Source organism: Nomascus leucogenys, chromosome 8, assembly GCF_006542625.1.
Source record: "Nomascus leucogenys isolate Asia chromosome 8, Asia_NLE_v1, whole genome shotgun sequence".
NCBI lineage: Eukaryota > Metazoa > Chordata > Mammalia > Primates > Hylobatidae > Nomascus > Nomascus leucogenys.
In genome coordinates this window covers 30285307-30306963 of record NC_044388.1, presented here as the reverse complement: position 1 = coordinate 30306963, position 21657 = coordinate 30285307, and the positions used below count along the sequence as shown (strand labels likewise).

Genomic DNA, 21657 nt, shown 5'->3' with positions numbered 1-21657 from the left:
ACTTATCCAGCCGGGCACAGTGGCTCACGCCTGTAATCCTGGCACTTTGGGAGGCTGAGGAGGGTGGATCATGAGGTCAGGAGATTGAGACCATCCTGGCCAACATGGTGAAACTCTGTCTCTACTAAAAATACAAAAATTAGCTGGGCATGGTGGTGCGTGCCTGTAATCCCAGCTACTTGGGAGGCTGAGGCAGGAGAATTGCTTGAACCCGGGAGGTGGAGGTTGCGGTGAGCCGAGATTGCACCACTGCACTCCAGCCTGGCAACAGAGCGAGACTCCGTCTCAAAAAAAAAAAAAAAAAAACAAAAAAAAAACACCCAAAAACTTATCCATATAACCAGAAACCACTTGTACCCCCAAACCTACTGAAATAAAAATTAAAACAAACAATCAAAAACACACCAAATTTATCCTCAGGGTCTGTGGCTGCTGATACCTGTAAGCTGAGCCAGCCATTCCAATTAGACTCAGGAAGACACCGGCTCCACAAAGGTGCCCCAGGGCACCTCTGTGTTTGTGGGATCTACCTAGAGCTGAGCTGTAGGGTGCAGGGGCAGCCTGATAGTGCCCTCCCATCACCCCGGAGGCATGTCACATACCAGCACGTTCACAGTGCAGCTCATACGGTTCTCCTTGCTCTCATCTTGCATGATGATGGTTCTATAGTCCAGCAGGTTCTCTAAGAGGCTGCTGACCAGGAGGGCGAAGACCTCCCCAGAGCTGGAGAGGTATTTGTGTTTCCGGCAATGTTCTAGGAGCCTGGAGGGGTGGAGGGAGAGACAAAAGCCCAGGTTCCATGCTGTCATTCCAGCAGCACTGACCAGCACTGACCAGGGTCTCAGCAGCGGTTGGGGCAGGATTTGACGACACAGAATGTCAATGTTAGACATTAAGTGACACAGTTAAGCCGACACACACACCTCATGCAACACCTTCCTATCCTGTGACCTTCACTTATGCTGCGCTTCTCTGTGGACTCGAGTTTCAGTTTTCTTTAGGACTCAGCTCAAGTCCCACCATCACTTAGAATCCAAGCCACAGTGTCCTTCTTTCAATGTCTGTTTTTGTTTGTGTTTTATTCAGTCAACAAACCCTTGCTCAAAAGGTTCCTGTGTGCTCTGTGAGGACTCTAATTAGTTGTATGAGACCATTTTTCCTATGTCTCTATTCTCCCTAAGGCCTGGCACTCAGGGCATCCTCTGAACATTCTGGAATGCCTCGTATGGATGCCCAGCCTAGAGGAACCTGGGAACCTAGTACACCTCCTGCAGTGCGGCTCTTTAGATAAAAGTGTTAGCTTCAGATAAAAATGCAGAGTTGTAAAGAAGCAAACTGAGGCTAAACTTTCAGTCTAAATCCTGTCCCTTTGGACCCACATAGAGCCAAGTTCTGGGGCTTATTAGATTAGATAATTAAAAGAAAACCTGGGAAAACAGGGAGAGGGAAAGAGAAAGAAATGGATCCAAAACATTAATCCAGATTTAGGGTTATTCTTGGGCACTGGAGACCTCTGTATCCATATTTTTTCTAAGTTAGTGATCTAGGAAGAATGAAGAAAACAAAGTAAGATCCTTATGTAAAAAAAAAAAATCAGCTGTAGGATTAAAAAAAGTAGCATATCGTGTAAATATTGTGTGTATATGCGCATAACTTCATTTAATTCCATATAAGGTCAGAAATGCAAAAGATATAAACTGGGAGGTTTGAAGCTCAAATGGAGAGACTTAACAGAAACAGGATAAAAAAGACCAACAAAAGGTCTTGTTACTATTAAAAACAAAGTAAGAAAGGCTTCTAGTCCTTTAAAATACAGACTATTCATCAATTCAATTCCTTTTTTTTTTTTTGAGACAGTCTCATTCTGTCGCCAGGCTGGAGTGCAGTGGCGCAATCTCAGCTCACTGCAACCTCTGCCTCCCAGGTTCAAGTGATTCTCCTGCCTCAGCCTCCCAAGTAGCTGGGACTACAGGCATCCGTCATGGTGGCTCACTTTGGGAGGCCGAGGTGGGTGGATCACGAGGTCAAGAGATGGAGACCACCCTGGCCAACACGGTGAAACCTCATCTCTACTGAAAATACAATTCAATTCCATTTCTAAGTATTCAGAGTGCTGGTTCCTTAGAGAATCTTCAAAAAAGAATACAGTTGGGAGCCCTGTCCTCAAACACAGACTCTCATCCACAAAACTCACACAAAACAGGTGAACAGGTGAGCAACTATGTGACCGAGGCAAGCACTCAGTTGGAGATGCAGTTGGTCAACACTAGAAAAGTTCAGGGAACATGAGAAAGCAATGGTCTAGAGTAGTTACAACCTGAATGAAGGGTAGGCCTGTAACTACTACTACTAATAATAGTAGGCCAGACATGATGGCTCATGCCTGTAATCCCAGCCCATTAGGAAGCCGAGGCTGGAGGACTGCCTGAGGCCAAGAGTTCTAGACCAGCCTGGGCAACATAGCAAGACCCCGTCTCTACAAAAATAAAAATGAAAACTAACTGGGCATGGTGGTGCACGCCTACAGTCCTAGCTACTAGGGAGGCTGAAGTGGGAGGATCACTTAAAGCAAAATTTCGAGACCAGCCTTGGCAACACGGCAAGACCCCATTTCTACACAAATAAAAATAAGAAACAGCTGGGCATGGCGACATATGCCTGTAGTCCAACTTGGGAGTCTGAGGTGGGAGGACTGCTCGAGCCCAGGAGTTCCAGGCTTTAGTGAGCTATCATTGCACCACTGCACCCCAGCCTGGGCAACAGAGAGAGACCCTATCTCTTAAAAACAAACACCAAAAACAAATTGTAATAACAACAACCATGAACACTAGAGCAGCCAATATTTATTAGTCATGAACTCTGCAACAGATGCTATGTTAGCACATCATCTCCTGTAATCCTCATAATGATATCAAAAAATAGATGCTATTCTTGGAGAGGGAAAAAAAATGAAGTGTTGGATAAGCAGAATCGCTGGACTAAAGCCAAACTCTTAATATGTGGCGAAAACAGGGTTTGAAGTTCAATCTCTCACTGAGGCCAACACCTATGTGTTTTTAATCACTTTCCCACTCTTCATTACTCCACATGTGCCAACGAGGGCAAGAGGGTTAGAGGTGAGTGTGGTGGTGGGGGAAGAGGGGACAGTGGTGATAATGGGAGCTCAGACAGAGGTACAGATGTGTTGAATGGGGTGGATGACAGGGCAGGAAAAAGACCAACCTGGCTGGAGATAGAATTGCTTTGGTTTTATGTCCTTCATGGGGCATAAGGTATTTTTTACATACACAGCAGACCTTGAAATATTTTTTCCTTTAAATTGTTGCTTTGCAGTTATAATTAGAAGTGCTAACACTTTTGTTGAAGTTCAAAAATTCAAACACTGGGCAAAATGCCACCGCTCTGTGCACCTCCTCCTTGCCTCCATCTGCTGTGTTCTCTAGGGCCAGGCTGGCCAGGAAAATACTGGCATTTGACTCCCACCAGATAAACAATGTCAGCTGTGGACAGTATACACCCCATAACCATAGTGAAGACCACAGTGGGGGGCGCCTAGTGACTCTAAGACTACTCAATTGCTCTATTGGTACAACAGGACCCGTGTTTTTCTCTATTACTAAATGACACCACTGACTTAAGCTTTTGCTCTTGAAATACTCACAGTTTTTCCAGAAGAACCTTGTATTGTTCGTCTCCTCTGCCCCCTTCTACCTCCTGGTCCAGCTTTGTGATCAGCTCGTTCTCAAACTGAAAGTGGAGGCAAAATTTCACAGGGAAATGTTGCATCTTCAGAAGAAGACATGGCCAACCTTTCTAGACTTGGCCAACCCATTCATTGAGTTGTGAACTGTTTCCAGCACAGACAGGGAGGATCACAGAGGGTCACTCATAAACTGTGCACCAAGGCCCTATTAAAGTGTTCTAACACAGTCTCATGTCACTTTGTCCTTTGCATTACATTTGATTAAAAAAAATTATCCAAAACATTGCTTTCTGTTACAACTATGCATATAAAAATAGAATAATAATTCTCGTTTTTCTATTTTACTTTAGTTTCATGTCCAAGTCTCTGTAATGAGATTGCTTTTGCAGAGGTTCATAGATGCGAAATCATCCTTTCAATATTAATACACTTTGTAGATAAGAAAACAGAGGCATAAAGAAGACATATTAGGAAAATGACGTTTTCAAAGCTATAGAGTAATAGATTAGAAGTTAATCCATTGCATTACTTTCAGCCGTACTATAATAGCTACGTTTTTAAATTCAATTCACTACATTATTCTCTGGGCTATACTGAAACAGCCAGGATTAAAATGCATGAAGTTAACTTTCTTTAATTATCTAGAGACAGGGTGTTGCCTTAGGAAAGACATGTAGCAAAAAGATCTCTTCCAGGCTCTGGATTGCATTGTCTGACTCTATCTCTAATTGCTTTACAAAATGAAATGTAAAGTGAACTTTCAGATCAACGTGGACTTGCATTATTTAGGTTACTGCTTCTCTATACAGAAAGAAATGAGTTATGAGTTGACTGTATGTCCATTTACTAATATTACGTGGTCTGCCACTTCTTACCATATGGAAATTGCCATTTCCACTGAAATTGAACTCACACTGCATCATATCAAAGAAAATGGGGATTGTGGCTTTCCGGAGCTCTACTTCAGGGGTCAGAGTGACCTCCAGAATGGGACCCACCATGGATGGGATGAATTTGATTTTGTGGGGACCTGAAATGAAAGTGAACGAAGATATTAAAAAATTACTTCGCTGAAAGTAAAGTGTTACAATCTTCCTCCACAAGGCCCATAAGAAAAGAAAAGGTAAAATCAACTCAATTGAGTTGGGTAAATCAACACAATTCAGAAGTGGGTGACTCAGATTCTGATAACATGTGGATGCCAGAGTAAGAGACAGTTCATTGTCAATGAAACCCACAAATCAACTTTCACTTCCAGACACACAGACAAATACATCTCAGGGTTATCTGGATTAAAATAAAAAAAAGAATTCATCGTGAGATGCTTATCACTCAGAGGTTGTGATCAGGCCTATTCAAGGCTAGACACTCACCCAGGTTATACCACATGTCCCGGATTCTAAAGCCGATTTCCTTTCTCATGTCCCCATATCTAGGAAGAAGATGATAAACCAGAAGGAGGATTTGCAGTAGAAACGAATTGCATAAACACAGTAAGAAGGAAAGTAAAAACAGTCTGTGTCCCTCTTGGTCACTCTTAAGGCCCAACCTTAAGAGATGAGGTTCATACCTAAATGAGCCCCCAAAAGGAATGAGGCGCACAGAGGCTGGGGGAACTTGACAGCACAAAAAGCCAAATGGAAATGCTGAAAAATAACTGAGAAGATGAGATTAACAAACTCACTTCAGGGAGAAGAGTGAGGCACAGACAAAGCCAAACAAAACACGGCAAACACTGATGAAAAGGAAGGTGAATGAAGTATGATCATACAGTACTGTGACTGATGTCTAACAGGCAGACTAAATACTTATATACTTTATAGACTGATATTGGGTTAATATACATCCATTCCAGCGTGTTCTTCAAAATATTCACATTGGAAGCCTCTACACCATGCACTCTCAATAGGAGTGATATGGCCCACAAACGGATAAAAATTGGTCCTTGGGAACAAAAAATACTTTGCTGTTTTTATATATATAGGCAGTTTTTGAGGGAGGAACCAGAAGTAGAGGGACACTAAACAATTTTCCTAAATATCACAGATATCCCAACAAGGGGAACACAACTAAAATTTCAAAGTCTTCGAATAATACATTCCTCAAGTTATTTTTTAATGACACAGTCTTTGGATTTCCAGTCTCTCAATGAAATGAAATGCTTCCCTAAATCTCGTATCACTTCTGCACATAATTCCATTTTGAATTCCAAACCAGGAATCTGGAGGGCATTTTAATGCAATGTTTGAGACTTGGCTTTCTCTGCTGCAGGCAGGTGGAGCAACTGTGCTGAAGGAGTGTGCTTTGTGAAGCGCTATGAGTGAGGAGGTACTATGCCTGCAATTTGGGGAAGCTGCCAGCAGAGGCGCAGCTGTTCTTGGGGATGGGCATGTTGACAGCCAAGGTCCGTCTCCAGGTACAGATTTGATAAAAAGCATGGGATGACTGATGGGAAGATGGTTGGGCCTTAAGAAAAGAGAGCTGAACCTGGGTGAATGTGAGGTCTATTAAGTAATTAGTTGAAGACTTATCTCACTAACAACGTGGGTAGCCACTAAATAGTAATTTCTGTGATACCTAAAATATTGCTGTCAATATAAACAAACGGAAGAAGCCCCTTCCCAATCTTAACTTTAAAAAGATACTTACTTTTTAACAATTTTGTTGCGCTTGGCTTGTGAGAAGGTTTCAAGCTGAAGGGACTCATGGGTGAGAAATGCTACTGCCAAATGGAAGTAATTGTTCCAGAGCTGTTCAAAATTAATTGTGTGGGTAAAAGGTAATGAAAAATGACATTAATAAGGGCCATAATAAAACGATGTCACATGGTAAAAACTCATTAACCAGGGATTAATGAAAGAACAAAATACAATCTACATTCTTCTTAGGTTTTGATTATTCAATCCTAAAAGTTTTGAGACTTAATGTTAGGCTTTTTAAAAAAATTTTAAGCTATTATATTTTTCTTTACTCCTGGGATAAAGGAAAACTGCTGCCAAGAAGTGTATCTATTTATAGTACGTACTTTGGCACTATGTTTCAAAAGCCCTAGAAGTTTGCAAAACTTTTGAATTAGTAAACACTTTTAGGACTTTATCCTGATGAAACAACCACGAATTTTGTTGTTGTTGTTGTTGTTGTTGTTGTTGTCTGATCGAGAGTCTCACTCTGTCGCCCAGGCTGGAGTACAGTGGTGCAATCTCGGCTCACTGCAACCTCCGCCTCCCGGGTTCAAGCACTCTGCCTCATCCTGCCGAGTATCTGCGATTACAGGCACCCACTACCACGCCTGGCTAGTTTTTGCATTTTTAGTAGAGATGGAGTTTCACCTTGTTGACCAGGCTGGTCTTAAACTCCTGACCTCAGGTGATCTGCCCGCCTTGGCCTCCCAAAGTGCTGAGACTATAGGCGTGAGCCACCGTGCCCAGCCAACCACGAATATTTTTAAATATTTAAAGCAAGGAAGTCCATCACAGTGTTATTTAATATAATAGAAAATGGAAACAATCTAAAGTTCATGAGAAGAATTTGGTTAAATACACCATGGACCAGTCATAGAATAGATGATATTCAGCCATTAAAAATAGGAAAATATTCAACATTATTGAAAAGATCACAGATCACTGAAAAAGGAAAATAGATTAACAGAGTACCAAAGAACTGCACAGCTCAATTCCATTTTGGCAAATATACATACACATACATACAATATATATTCATCTATATGTGTATGCATCTCTCTGTGTGTATGTGTGTATACTTTCCTCTACTTATGAGTTTCAACTTTTAAAGTTCTGAGGCAGGAAAACAGGGCCTGGAGACAGGGCACTGAAGGCCAATTCACATTGACTTCCTAGAACTGAATCAAAAGGAAAACCCCACCTCTCCACACTCAAGTAACAAAAGGATCAGAGGCTACCCCTTTGCACAGTGTGGCAGATGAAAAATGGAAAGTACCTCTGATTGGTCCCCTCCCACAACTGGTAGGAGGGTCAGACTGGTCACAGGCTACTCCTTCATCTACATAGGGTGTAACCAAGTAACCAATGGGTAAACTTCTAGAGGGTTATTTAAATGCCAGAAAATTCTGTAACCAGCGCTCTTGAGCTGCTTGCTTGAGCCTGCTCCCACTCTGTGGAGTGTACTTTCATTTCAATAAATCTGGCTTTTATTGCTTCATTCTTTCATTGCTTTGTTTGTGCATTTTGTTCAAAACGTTAAGAACCTGGACAATCTGTAGTCAAGGACCTCCACTGGTAACAGTTCCACAGATGCACATAAAGACAAAGAACACAGAAAGCACATCACCCACAAAATGCAGAGTACTCTGGAAGGTAAGCTCCATGAGAGCAAGGAACTTATCTGCCTTCACCAGGGAAATGCCCCTACCAGGGCACAAAATAGGGCCCTGTACATGTAAGTACTCTAACATTTGTTAAATGGATGAATGGATAAGTGAATGAATGAATGAATGAAGATAGAGCTAGTGGAAATCCATTTTGCAATTCCTTTGGACTTTCAACAAACTGTGCATAAGAACTGTTCTTTAGAACCAAACTCATTTGTAGGTAGGAGAGTTACCTGTGTGCTTATTTGTAACCATGTGTGTCTATGAATTGTGTAAATATATAAAGGGTCAACTCCAAATGTTTATAGCCACAAGGAGGACTATTTATATTTTTGATCTACTATTACTTTTTAAGATTTCTTTTTTTACATATGTTACCTTTATAGAAAGAAGAAAGCACCCCTATTTTATTGTGTTTGGAGGACAGTGTGACAGGCATATGTGCTTTAGGAAATGAAAAAACACAGGAAAACCTTTTCATGTGAAAACAGTGAAATCTGAGGAGACATTTTCCAAATTCATATAGTTCTCTTGCGATGGCCAAGAATTCTAGAAGCAGGTAGGTGAGTCACATGCCTACCTGAAGTTCAAAGCTTGCCTGATCCATGAAGAATCTTGTGAGAACTTCAGCAAACTGATTTATAGCACGGAGAAAAACCCTGGGGAAGGAAAACACCAGATAAAGAAGCCAACTGCATGTCCTTTGAAACCTTTTCCCACCTATGTTAAAAACTAAACCAAACCAAACCTGAACTTGGCATCGTAAGACCTCACAATCTAACAGTGTCCTTGTAGACCAACAGCACAACACCATCCGCAGACGGGGCACAGGAGCTCAGTTTACAGAACAAACAAGAAGAGCCACTCAGGGCCACATCCCAATTTAGGTAATTGAAGGTAGATCTGAGACAGAAAACCAGGACTCTTAAGCCTCAGAAGGTAATATAGACTCTATTATGATGCTTCTGTTTAAGCTAGGGTTTCTGGCGTAATTTTTAAAATCTAATCTGTGCATAGCAGAGAAGCCTTCTTCTAATCAGGTGTTAGAGTAGAATTACTCAGAATTGGATATCATGTAGACTGATAATGCTTACAATAATGGTTTGCTTTATTTATCTCATTAAACTCTAACACTCTTTTAATATAATATATATTCAGTTCATTTCATTTCTGTTCAACAAGTATTTGTTGTGGCCCAGCAATTGCAAGGCACAGGCTCAGGTCTGTGTTGAAAGGCACAGTTTCTGATCTTAAGACATTTACAGCTTGGTCAGGGAAATTAACAACATGTACATCTATTACCCAACATAGAATCTGAAAACAATTCTATAAGAAGGTTTGAATGGGGTATGGAAAATCAAAGGAAGAAGAGATGACATCCAGATCAGAAAGGCTTCCTCTGGAGGTGACGCTTGAGAAGAACCTTATGGAATGGCTGGAACACTGAGAGCCGGAGGTTATGGGGAAGGCACTGCTGGCGGAAGACCAGTGTGAAGCAGAGCAGACCATGTGTTCAGGGACAGGGCAGAGGCCAGTTTGGTTGGAGTACAGGTAGCATACACAGGGAAGTAGCAGAAGCAACTAGTTACTTTGGCACTGTGTATCAAAAGCCCTATAATTTCACCAAACTTTTGAATTACTAAATTATTTTAGGAGTATATCCTGATAAAATAACCATGGATATTTTTAAATATGTAAAGCAAGGAAGGCCATCACAGTGCTATTTCACATTAATAGAAAATGGAAAGAATCTAAATGTTCATAAGAAGAATCTGGTTAAATACATCATGGACCGGACATAGAACAGACACTAACAGGTGAGCCCTGAATATCAGGATGGCACAGGCCACGTGGAGCCACGGAAAGGTGCAGTGGAGAGTTGAGGATGACAATTACCTTGAGAGCACTGAAGAGACAACGCTAGAGAAGGGAGTAGAGAGCCCGAGGTGGAGCAAAGGCAATTGCCCTGGGAAAATCAAGATCATGAGCACATAAATTAGGACCCCTGGAGCAGGAAGATCCTCACTTTACAGATGATGCATTTGAGGCAAAGGGATTTAAAGACACTTCCCAAAGTTCACAAAGCAGCCTCAGGTATTCAGACAAATGCCTCAGGGCCAGCCATGGGCTGTCTCACCTGTTTTGAGTCATATTCATCACCATCCAATCTTTGGCATAGACATTCTTTCCAATCAGGTCCTTGAACATGATAAAAGTTTCCATAAGGAAGTCCTGCGGAGAACAGAGGAGTGGTTGGGGGAAAACTGGGTCACGTTCATAGTCTTTATTCTGGCGTGTACAGAAGCAGAACCACAACCTCAGAACAGGATGTTCCTAGTCCCACAGTAACAGCCCATCTTTCAAGGGTTTTAGGAATAACAAAGCATTCTTACAGCTAGCTATGATGCGATTTGATTTTTATATTGTAGGACCCTATAAGGAAGATGAGGACAAAAAGAATCATCCACATTTTACAAATGGTACAACTGAGGCTGAGAAAAACTAAAGGACTCGCTTAAGGGCATAGAAAGTAGGAAGGAGGGTCGGGTGTGGTGGCTGACACCTGTAATCTCAGCACTTTGGGAGGCCGAGGTGGACAGATCACGAGGTCAGGAGTTCAAGACCAGCCTGGCCAACATGGTGAAATCCCATCTCTACTAAAAATACAAAAACTGGCCGGGCGTGGTGGTGTATGCCTGTGGGCCCAGCTACTCGGGAGGCTGAGGCAGGAGAATTGCTTGAACCCAGGAGGCAGAGGTTGCAGTAAGGCAAGATTGAGCCATTGCACACCAGCCTGGGCAGCAGAGTAAGACTCTGTCTCAAAAAAAAAAAAGAAAAGAAAAAAGGAAAAAAAGAAAGGGGGAAGGAGAAGAGCTGGATGAGAACTTGGAGCTTTGGACTCCAAGTTTGCAACCCTTATCTCTTTCTTCCTCTGCTGCCACAGGTTGTCAGAATGTATCTCATGCACTTAAACATAATTCACCAACGATTGTGGGGAAATGGATACTTTTAATAGACTTCAGTTCAATTCTCCTTTATTATGGTTAGAACAGGACACAGTGATACACACGAAAAGCAGGATCACCATTCTTCCTGCGCTAGGGACGTTATCCTGTGCAGCCTGGAAGAAGGGTCCTAAGCAGTCCTTCAAAAGGGATCATAACAGTGGCTGGTGACGACTAATAACTAATCACTTCAGCATACAGAGCTCTTCTGCTCCAAAGGGGGCTGTGAGCAAAAACTAATTCAGAAATAGAACAATCGGAGTTGAAATCAAAGCTAAAATGTTTTGAAGGCATTTTTATTAGTTAGCTAAATTTAGACCTTTTCCACTGGAATTCTTGAAAGTCCTGTCCAGTTTCTCTGGCACTAACCTACACAGTTCTGCCTGGACACAGTATGTGAGAGGCAGAAGGCCCAGGTCCTATTGCTAACCACATTTTTCTGAGATGCTGGTCAAGCTGGGTAACTTCCTATACTTTGGATGCTGAACGGCATGGGGAATGACTCTCTCTGGTCAGCCAGTGTGTGTGTGCAACTGTGGATTCTCCCCTGGTTTTATGGCGAGTTAGACATACCCACTCTCAGTGCTGAAATCCTAGACATAATTAATGAATTCAAATTCATTTCATCATATATTTTATTTACTTATTTATTTATTTATTTTGAGATGGAGTCTTGCTTTGTCACCCAGGCTGGAGTGCAGTGGCACAATCTCGACTTACTGCAACCTCCACATCATGGGTTCAAGCGATTCTGCTGCCTCAGCCACCCCAGTAGCTGGGATTACAGGTGTCTGCCATCACCCATGGCTAATTTTTTTTTTGTATTTTTAGTAGAGATGGGGTTTCACCATGTGGGCCAGGCTGGTCTCGAACTCCTGACTTCCAGTGATACACCTGCCTCGGCCTCCCAAAGTGCTGAGATTACAGGCATGAGTCACCATATCTGGCCCCATTATATATTTTAAGCGCTTCCACCAATTTATTAGCCATTCTGTTAACTTTTCTTTTAAATCCGTAAGAATTCATGGTTTGTGAAGCAAGGATTGAATTTAGATACTTGTTATTTGCTTCAGATACAGACTCTCCGTTTAACTCCTGGAAATCTAAATTAATGAGACAGCATGATAAAGGAAACTCACAGGGAATCCCAAAGCCTGGTTTTATCCACCACTTCCCAAGGGGCCTTCATGCGGTTCACTCAGAAGGCAGCACGAGGGACTGAAAGGCCACTGGGAGGCAAAGGCCTAGCTGTGCACGGTAGCTCGGCCACTGGGGACTAAATTCAGGCAAGTTCCCTCATTTCTCCAGGTCTTAGTTCCCTCGTGAGGATAATGATCCTCTTTTAATTACATAATACAGCTGGAGGAGCTCACCATCACGCTGGTAAACAGGAGGTATGCCCCTTTTTTTCTTACTTAACAATGGATCCAAATTGTCAGGGTTTGACCTTAAAATGTCCCTATTTTGCCTGCTTTCTGAAGGAAATTTGAAACAAAAATCCCTAAAACTTTTATTGTTAATTTTACTTTATATAGCAATAATAATACAATTATTGTTACAAACAGCTAGTCCTCATAGGCATTAGCTACATGCCAACCTGCACGAAGCTGGGCATTTCCCATGCATGGAGCCAAGCAACACTTAATTCACCCTCAAGGTGGGTACTATCTTACAGATGAGGAAACTGAAGTTCAGTGAGGTTAAACAGCTTGCCCCAAATTGCATACAAGGAAGTGGAATGGTCAGGATTCAAACCCAGAGCTGCGTGTTCTAAAGCCTGTGCTCTTACCCGCTACACCACCTGCCTGTTGAGAACACATGGCTAACCTTGGCCTTCCCCCCTCCCTCCCCCATCCTGGTCCTCTTGTGCCTGGTCTTCACAGGCACATCTACATATTGCTATGGTTCCTATGCCATGCTGCCTGCCAGGGTGTGGCCCAAGCGGAGGCTCACGGAGACCTTCAGCTCAAGCCACGTGGTCTAACATGGCATTGAGAGTCCACCACGGAACCAACTAATGATAACAAACAGCACTTTCCTTCCAATTCCTTGTATGTCTGTCCATCATGTGGGCATGGCAGAAAGGTGGGTAATGGGCAAGGAAGGAGCTGCGAATCCATGGGGGCACTGGCCATCTACTCAGCATGACAGAGGCAGAAAGTGGAAAATCTAGAACAAACAGACTGGAATATGCACAGATGATGGGAAGTTATCCAAAGACGAGTGTCAACATGACAACAGTGTGCTAATCCAGCAGCACATCCTGTCCACTGCTCTGCAAAGTCTAATAACGCCTTCATGGACGTCTGAAGGGCCACTAACAATCCCCTGAAGGGAAGGTGCAGTGAAGCCACAGCCAGAGGCCTAACTCAGCCTCTTACATGAGTGCTTCATAGCAACTATAAGAACAATTTTCCTGCTTAAAACAATAGAGAACAAAATATTTTCATCTGAAGATAACTTACAAATGTTGTAAAGCAGAAGTCCCCAACCTTTTTGGCACCAGGGACAGGTTTCCGGAAAGACAATTTTTCCATGGATGGGGGCAGGAATGGTGTCGGGATGAAACTGTTCCACCTCAGATCATCAGGCATTAGTGAGATTCACATAAGGAGCTGGCAACCTAGATTCCTCGCATGTGCAGTTCACAATAGGACTCAGCTCCTATGAGAATCTAATGCCTCTGCTGATCTGACAGGAGGCAGAGCTCAGGAGTTAATGCTCGCTGGCCCACTGCTCATGTCCTGCTGTGCGGCCAGGTTCCTAATAGACCACGGACCGGTTGTAAAGGGCAGGGGTTACCTCTTTTTGTTGCCCTCTCTAAAATGATGGTATCAACCACGTCTTAGGAGACTTTGCACACCCCTGCCTTCTAAAATCCTTGCCATGACATGAGTAGTTACTGTACCAAGTATTAAATCCTGTTTTCAGAGCAAAAAACATCTCCCAAATGTTGCTAAATAAGGGCTCTCTCTAAATCCAAGAGAGATTAAAGTGTGATAACCTCTTGGTATATGTGTTGTACTCTTTTTCAAATCCTATCAAAGAGAGAAAGTAGGAATCAGCTCTCTCCTTTCTGTAATCACCGTGGACAGCCACATAGCACTGGAGGTGAGTGAGAAGAGAACCCTGGACTCATGATGCTCAGCTTCAGTCATTTTTTTAAACCAAGCATAGGAAGTCTTCAGGTTACCAGGACCAGTAAAGGCAACTTACAATGATGTCTTGTCTGGTTTTGAAAGTGCTGATGTAGTGGCTATAGTGGCTGTCATCCATTTGCTGCAGGAGGGCAATCATGCAAGCCACAAAACTCCCCTAGAAAGAAAAGGAAAGCACAAATCCAAGACTCCTTAGACCACCAACTGACAAAAACACGATGTGAGCCCCACGAACTTGGCTTTTTCCACCCACCGAGCCATGCAGGTACCCCACCACACTGGAAACATGCTTCATTCTAAAGGTCCAAAGGCCACGTGCTTCGCGGTTTCTCCTTCAAACCACCTCCTTCCAGGTCTGAGTGAAGAAATGTCATTAACATCTATGAAGTGTGGAATCCTATAGACAGGACACCTCAATGAGATTACCAGTGAAGATGTAACAACTTGTGGGGCTTTGGGTTTCTTGTCGAGACAGAGCTGTAGTATAGAATTCCATGGAGAAATGTCTGAAATACTTAGATCAGTTAAACAAATCTTAACGGAGAGGAAGGCTAGCAGGAAAAGAGGTGGCAACACTGAGCATGGTGGAGAGGAGGGCAAGAGATGATGATGAAAACTCCCTGCTAGAATACCTGTGATATGGTTTGGCTGTGTCCCCACCCAAATCTCAGCTTGAATTGTAGTTCCCATTATCCCCATGTGTTGTGGGAGGGGCCCGGTGGGAGGTAATTAAATCATGGGAAAGGTTACACTCATGCTAGTCTCGTGATAGTGAGTTCTCACGAGATCCGATGGTTTTACAAGGGGTTTTCCCCCTTTTTGCTTGGCACTTTGTGCTGCCGCCATGTGAAGAAGGACATGTTTGCTTCCTCTTCCGCCATGATTGTAAGTTTCCTGAGGCCTCCCCAGCCATGCTGAACTATGAGTCAATTAAATCTCTTTCCTTTATAAACTACCCAGATTTATAAACTTCCCAGTCTCAGGTAGGTCTTTATTAGCAGCATGAGAACGGACTAATACAACCTGATACCACTTCTCCAACTCCAGAGCCCTTCAGCCAGTTATTCCAACATACTACCCACATGAATTGTGACCCTGACTTACAGAGAAAAAATCAGTAACTAGATGATTAATTAACATTGCTTTCATTTGTGAGTTCAGGAATTAAATATTCAAGGTGTTATCCCCTAGACCAAAAAAATGTGAATTATAGACTTAGTTTTTTAGACAGGGAGTAAAGATCCAGGGGTGCTAACCTCCTATATTCATACACAAAGGAATTTAGCACAGGAGAGATGAACATACAGCTGTTTCTAAAACAGAGGGAAAGATTCCCCAAGCAGAACAATGAAAGACTGTCCGTGTCTATATGTTTCTGAATGTATGCCTTAGACTGTCTCTTTTGTTTTAAAAAGTTTATTTTTTAGGCCTGGTGGGGTGGTTCACACCTGTAATCCTGGCACTTTGGGAGGCCAAGGTGGGCAGATCACTTGAGGTCAGGAGTTTGAGACCAGCCTGGCCAACATGGTGAAACCCCATCTCTACTAAAAATTCAAAAATTAGCCAGGCGTGGTGGTGTGCACCTACAATCCCAGCTACTTGGGAGGCTGAGGCAGGAAAATTGCTTGAACCTGGGAGGCAGAGATGCAGTAAGCCAAGACTGTGCCACTGCACTCCAGCCTGGGTGACAGAGCCAGAGCCTGTCCCAAAAAAAAAAAAAAGTTTATTCTTTCAATTATAAAGCAGTGTAACTTTATTGTACTAAGGCCTTTGATATATATATTGCCAAATTATCATATAGCTTGTTTTCCCAACGTTGTCTAACACAATTTGTTTCTCCAAGACCTTGCCTATTCTGAGTATTAGAGGTTTACTTAATCTCACTTTGCACTTTCATTTCCTTTTCTCTAAATTAAACAGTCTGTCCATGAACTTTTTGGCCATTTAGCTTTCTCATGTTGCTGTTTGCACCCATTCTTTACTCATTTTTCTATTAAAACAATATCTTTGCTTAGTGGCTTATAATAGCTTTTGTATATCAAGTTTATTAGCCACCTGTCACCTATATTACAAAAATTTTTAAAGCTTGGGGCTTGACATTTAATTTGCATATATAGATATGTATATGTATATAATCTTCATATATAGGGATTTAAAATTTTATCTAGTAAAATCAATTTTTTCTTGTATTTTAACCATAAAAATTCCATGAATCCTATTCCTCCTCAAATCAGTTATCTATTTATTATTTTATTCTAGTGCTTTATGATATAATTTTTTTTAATTGAACACTTCATTCTGACATTTATTTTGTAGGTATAGCATGAAGTTGAACAAATTTTTTCCAAATCGTTAACTAATTTTCTAAATAACATTTACTAAAAACCTTCATTTTCCCTTTAAAAAGGTAATGAAATGTTCATACACTCCAAAGTCTCCTTTTCACTTATCATGGTTCTGTTCTGCTGATATGTGTCCTCTAAGTCTGACAGGCAAGCTCTCCATTATTATGTATATATTTTTTTTGAGACGGAGTCTCGCTCTGTCACCAGGCTGGAGTGCAGTGGCGCGATCTCAGTTCACTGCAATCTCTGCCTCCCGAGTTCAAGTGATTCCCTTGCCTCAACCTCCCAAGTAGCTGGGACTACAGCCATGCATCACCACAACTGGCTAATTTTTTTTTTCTTTGTATTTTAATAGAGATGGGGTTTCACCATGTTGGCCAGGATGGTCTCGATCTCCTGACCTCAAGATCTGCCCACCTCAGCCTCCCAAAGTGCTGGGATTACAGGTGTGAGCCACCACGCCGGGCCCCATTATTATTTCTATTTGGCTATTTATTTGTAACTAGTATTTATTTTTACTCTGATATTTTTGTGACTAAATGGAATTTCTCATTTATAATCTCTAAATAGCTTCCATTGTTAAAGAACTGGCATTAAATAGCATTTATTTTAAAACAGGTTAGAGGCTGGGCGCAGTGGCTTACACCTGTAATCCTAGCACTTTAGGATGCTAAGGCAGGTGGATCATTTGAGGTCAGGAGTTCAAGACTAGCCTGGCCAGCATGGCAAAACGTCGTCTCTACTAAAAATACAAAAATTAGCTGGGTGTCAGGGCACACACTTGTAACCCCAGCTACTTGGGAGGCTGAGGTAGGACAATCACTTGAACCTGGGAGGTGGAGGTCGCAGTGAGCCGAGATAGCACCCCTGCACTCCAGCCTGGCTGACAGAGTGAGAACTTGTCTCAAAACAAAATAAATAAATAAAACAGGTTAGTTTAATAAACTGTTTATTAGTTTTACTAAAATTTGAGTAAACCCTCTTGGGTTTTGTAGATATGCTGGTCATTTCAGCTAAAAATAATCACAATTATTTTTACTTTTACAATATTTATGTTTAGTATCTTTTTCTTATCTTATTACATTGGCTAGAAATTATAGAAAAAGCTAAACAACAGTGTTGAAATTAATACCTTTTTTTTTCTAAATAGAGACAGGTTCTCACTCTGTCACCCAGGGTGAAGTACAGTGGCACCTTCACAGCTCACTGCAGCCTCAATCTCGAGTTCAAGCAAGCCTCCTGCCTCATCCTCCTAAGCAGCTGGGACTACAGGCACACGCTGCCATGCCTGGCTAACTTTTAATTTTTTTGTAGAGGCAGGGTCTTGCTATGTTGCCCACACTAGCCTCAAGCTCCTGGCTTTAAGCAATACTCCTGCCTCGGCCTCCCAGAATGCTGGGATTACAGGTGTGAACCATTGTGCTTGGACTAAATACCTTGATTCCCTTTTTTAACGACCATTGAGTATCATGATGCCTGGTGATTTCATGCTAAAAAGTTCCCTTCTCTTCTTGATTTGGGAAAAAATGTAACAATAATCAGATACCATTTTGGCATCTATGAAGAAAATTAAAGGCTTTGTTCCTTTTATTGAATTGGTATTATTTTATAAATGTATTTCCTTATATTTAACTATTCTTGAATATCTGGAATAAACTGTATTAAGCCATGTAGATTTTCTTTTTCAATTTCCTTTTTCCACATCTCTCTTCGCGACTGTCTGTGCCTGTCTGTACATTTTCCCCTCACTTTTTTTCCTTCTTATGCTTATCATTCCCACTTCACTTTGCTTCTTTTGGCACCACTATCACTCCATGGATCTAAGTCATTCCCACTCTCGTTATTTAATTTTAGCAGAAGCACGGCGGGAGTACTGCTGCCTTTACATCCAATCCTGCCCTTCCCTTCAAACATATGGAGCTGATGTTCTTGAGTGAGTTTAAACAAGGGAGACAACACGCAATTTGATTCCTAAAAGGAGCTGAGTAAATTTGAATTCAAGTGTGTAATTATCTATAAGCCAATATATCGTTTCCCATATCCATCTTTCTTTATAATGTATGGTAGAAATGGCTTGGCAATAGCAATTAATGGTACATTGTCTTTTCTTAAATTTCACAAAATATGTAAAATACTCTAAAAGTATATCAGTTTTAGCATAACGCAATGTTCTTCAATTCTGTTTTTTTTCCTTCTTGATCTGCTAAATTGCACTCCATCTGTTAGTAATTTCAGTAAATTATAAACGGATTAGTGAAGCAATGCTGTTAAAACATTCCCAAATTTTAAACATATAAAACATATAAGTGATTTGACTAGTTTTCTCTCCTACGTCATTGTTTTTTTTTTTTTTTCTGAGACGAAGTCTCACTCTGTCACCCAGGGTGGAGTGCAGTGGCGTGACCTTGGCTCACTGCAACCACAACCTCCACCTCTTGGGTTTAAGCAATTCTCCTACCTCAGCCTCCCGAGTAGCTGAGGTTACAGGCCTGCCACCACACCTGGCTAACTTTGGTATATTTAGTAGAGACGGAGTTTCACCATGTTGGCCAGGCTGGTCTCAAACTCCTGACCTCAGGTGATCTGCCCACCTCAGCCTTCCAAAGTGCTGGGATTACAGGCATGAGCCACCGCGTCCGGCTTCCTAAGTCATTCTTACCCTCCAATAGTCAATGGTTGGAAAAGACAGATCAGTTAAGCTATAGATTTTATCTTTGCACAAGTGATTAACAGCAATATTATCAGGGCCTAGAAATAAAGAGTAATTGATAGATTTTAGGTTTTATTCCCTCTTTCTGTTGGTAAAAAAAAATAATAATAATATTTCCTTGCCAACAATCTGACTGTTCTAAAGATAAAAGCCTTGATTCTACATGAGGAATTCTCCAATTTCCATATTAGCCTTTGTTCCCTCAGACATTTCTTTGAGAAAAAGATGTAGGACGAGTCTAGTTAACTGATAATCCACTAATACAAGATCTAAATCCTTTTATAATATGTTTTAGATGAGCTTGGATTTTTATTTTATTTTATATTTTGAAACAGGGTCTTACTCAGTCACCCAGGCTGAAGTGCAATGGCAAGATCATAGCTCACTGCAGCCTTGACCTCCTGGGTTCAAGTGATCCTCCTGCCTCAGCCTCCAGAGCAGCTGGGGGTACAGGCACTCATCACTGTACCTGGCTAATTTTTTAAACAATTTTTGTAGAGATGGGGTCTTGCTGTGTTGCCCAGGCCAGTCTCGAACTCCTCGACTCAGACATTGGGTTTTAATGCAGGAGAAAGACAGTTTTACTTGCAATAATTTCTCTTTATTCTTATTAGGATCAGCTCCATCACCCTACAGGTTCTGACCAGGCATGTCTTAGAGTTTCTGCTATGGCTGTGGCCTCTCCCTGGAAGACCCTTCCCAGATCCACATGGCTCACTCCCTCACCTTCCTCAAGTTTTTACCCAAATTTTACCCTCTGGCAAAATTCCTAATCATCTTATTTAAAGGTGTGACCCCCCACTCTCACTTCCCTTATCCTGCTCATTTTTTTTTCTCTCTAGCACCTGTTGCCTCCTAACACTATGTAGTTTATTTTGCTGTAACTGCTGTCATTATTGTTGGAATGTCAGCTCCTCAAAGGCAGTGATTTTTCTGTTTCGTTTATGGGTACATCTTCAGTGTCCAGAGCAGTGCCTGTTTCACGGCAGTTTTTAAATACATATTTGTGAAATAAATGAATTTTTCTTAGGCTGGGCGTGGTGGCTCATGCCTGTAATCTCAGCACTTTGGGAGGCCAAGGTGGGTGGATCACGAGGTCAGGAGATCGAGACCATCCTGGCTAACACAGTGAAACCCTGTCTCCACTAAAAATACAAAAAATTATCCAGCCGAGTTGGTGGGCACCTGTAGTCCCAGCTACTCCGGAGGCTGAGGCAGGAGAATGGCGTGAGCCCAGGAGGCGGAGCTTGCAGTGAGCCAAGATCGTGCCACTGAACTCCAGCCTGGACGATAGAGCCAGACTCTGTCTCAAAAAAAAAAAAATTTTTTCTTATCTGATAGGAATTTGAAATAGTTCTTTTCCTATGTCCTCTAATTAAAATTTAACTGTAGCTTTTAATATAGCAAGTAAAAGATGCTTCACTTTAATGATGACACCACTCAGCCTTTCAACAGCTACCTCTGGTCTCTATCATAGTTGTTACCTGGCATCTATTTAGATAGAGTGAACAGAAAGTAAGAGGCCAAGAGCAACACTGGCCTTTCCACAAGCATGCTAACCACAGGTTCTTTAAAATGTTTGGCTTTGTTTCTTGAATCAAAGGGGCTGGGTGGTTCATACTGGATCATTTTCTTTCTTTCTTTTTTTTCAAGGCAGGCTATTGTTCTGTTGTCCAGGCTGGAGTGCAGTGGCACAATCACAGCTCACTGCAGCCTCGACGTCCCATGTTTAAGTAATCCTCCCACCTTAGCCTCCTGAGTAGCTGGAACCACAGGCATGTGCCACCACCTCGCCCAGCTAATTTTTTAAATTTTTTTGTAGAGATGGGGTCTCACTGTATTGCCTAGGCTGGATTATTTTCTCTCAATAGAATATCCATGTCAGAACCAAGATCTGCTCAAGGTTATAACCAATAACCCGTGATGTGAGAGGCCCAAGTAAGAACAGTCTCAAGCCACTGGCCCTGAAGGCCTCCCGACAGGCAAGGGGTACAGAGAAACAGCAGCGGCCGTGGGATCCACCAAAGAGATACTCACGATGTGGGGAGACTGCCGGTTCATCCCAATCACTGTCCGGTTGATCCTTCTCAGCAGCCGTTCCATTATAAGCTGAATGTGCATCGCAGTGGCACCCTGCAGGGAAACAGGATTTGACTCCATTCCTTCTGACTCAGTTTCACTTTCCTTAAGGAACCTCAGATAGATGAGTTTTGTCTTTAGATCTCTTTCTGGCTCTTCCCTACAAAGCAATCTCTTGTCCAAAGTGGAAAATGATCTCACAGAATACTATATAACTTTATGAAGAAAATAATTGAAAATGATCAGTCATAACATTTAAAAGATGAATGTGGGTGTGCAGGGACGAGTGCCTTCCTAATAACTCAGATT

The 21657-nt window shown here is 42.0% G+C and overlaps 1 protein-coding gene across 1 annotated transcript in view; it reads right to left on the bottom strand.

The window, feature by feature from the left end:
- DOCK5 (dedicator of cytokinesis 5) overlaps positions 1 to 21657 on the bottom strand; it is a 234068-nt gene that overhangs the window by 43941 nt on the left and 168470 nt on the right. The window contains exons 27-35 of the mRNA XM_030816990.1: positions 21307 to 21402; positions 14273 to 14371; positions 10189 to 10283; positions 8632 to 8710; positions 6353 to 6453; positions 5077 to 5135; positions 4579 to 4733; positions 3662 to 3747; positions 603 to 762 (exon numbers count right to left, since the gene is read on the bottom strand). Of these exons, the coding sequence (XP_030672850.1) occupies positions 603 to 762; positions 3662 to 3747; positions 4579 to 4733; positions 5077 to 5135; positions 6353 to 6453; positions 8632 to 8710; positions 10189 to 10283; positions 14273 to 14371; positions 21307 to 21402 (930 nt within the window). The remainder of the gene's footprint in view (positions 1 to 602; positions 763 to 3661; positions 3748 to 4578; positions 4734 to 5076; positions 5136 to 6352; positions 6454 to 8631; positions 8711 to 10188; positions 10284 to 14272; positions 14372 to 21306; positions 21403 to 21657) is intronic.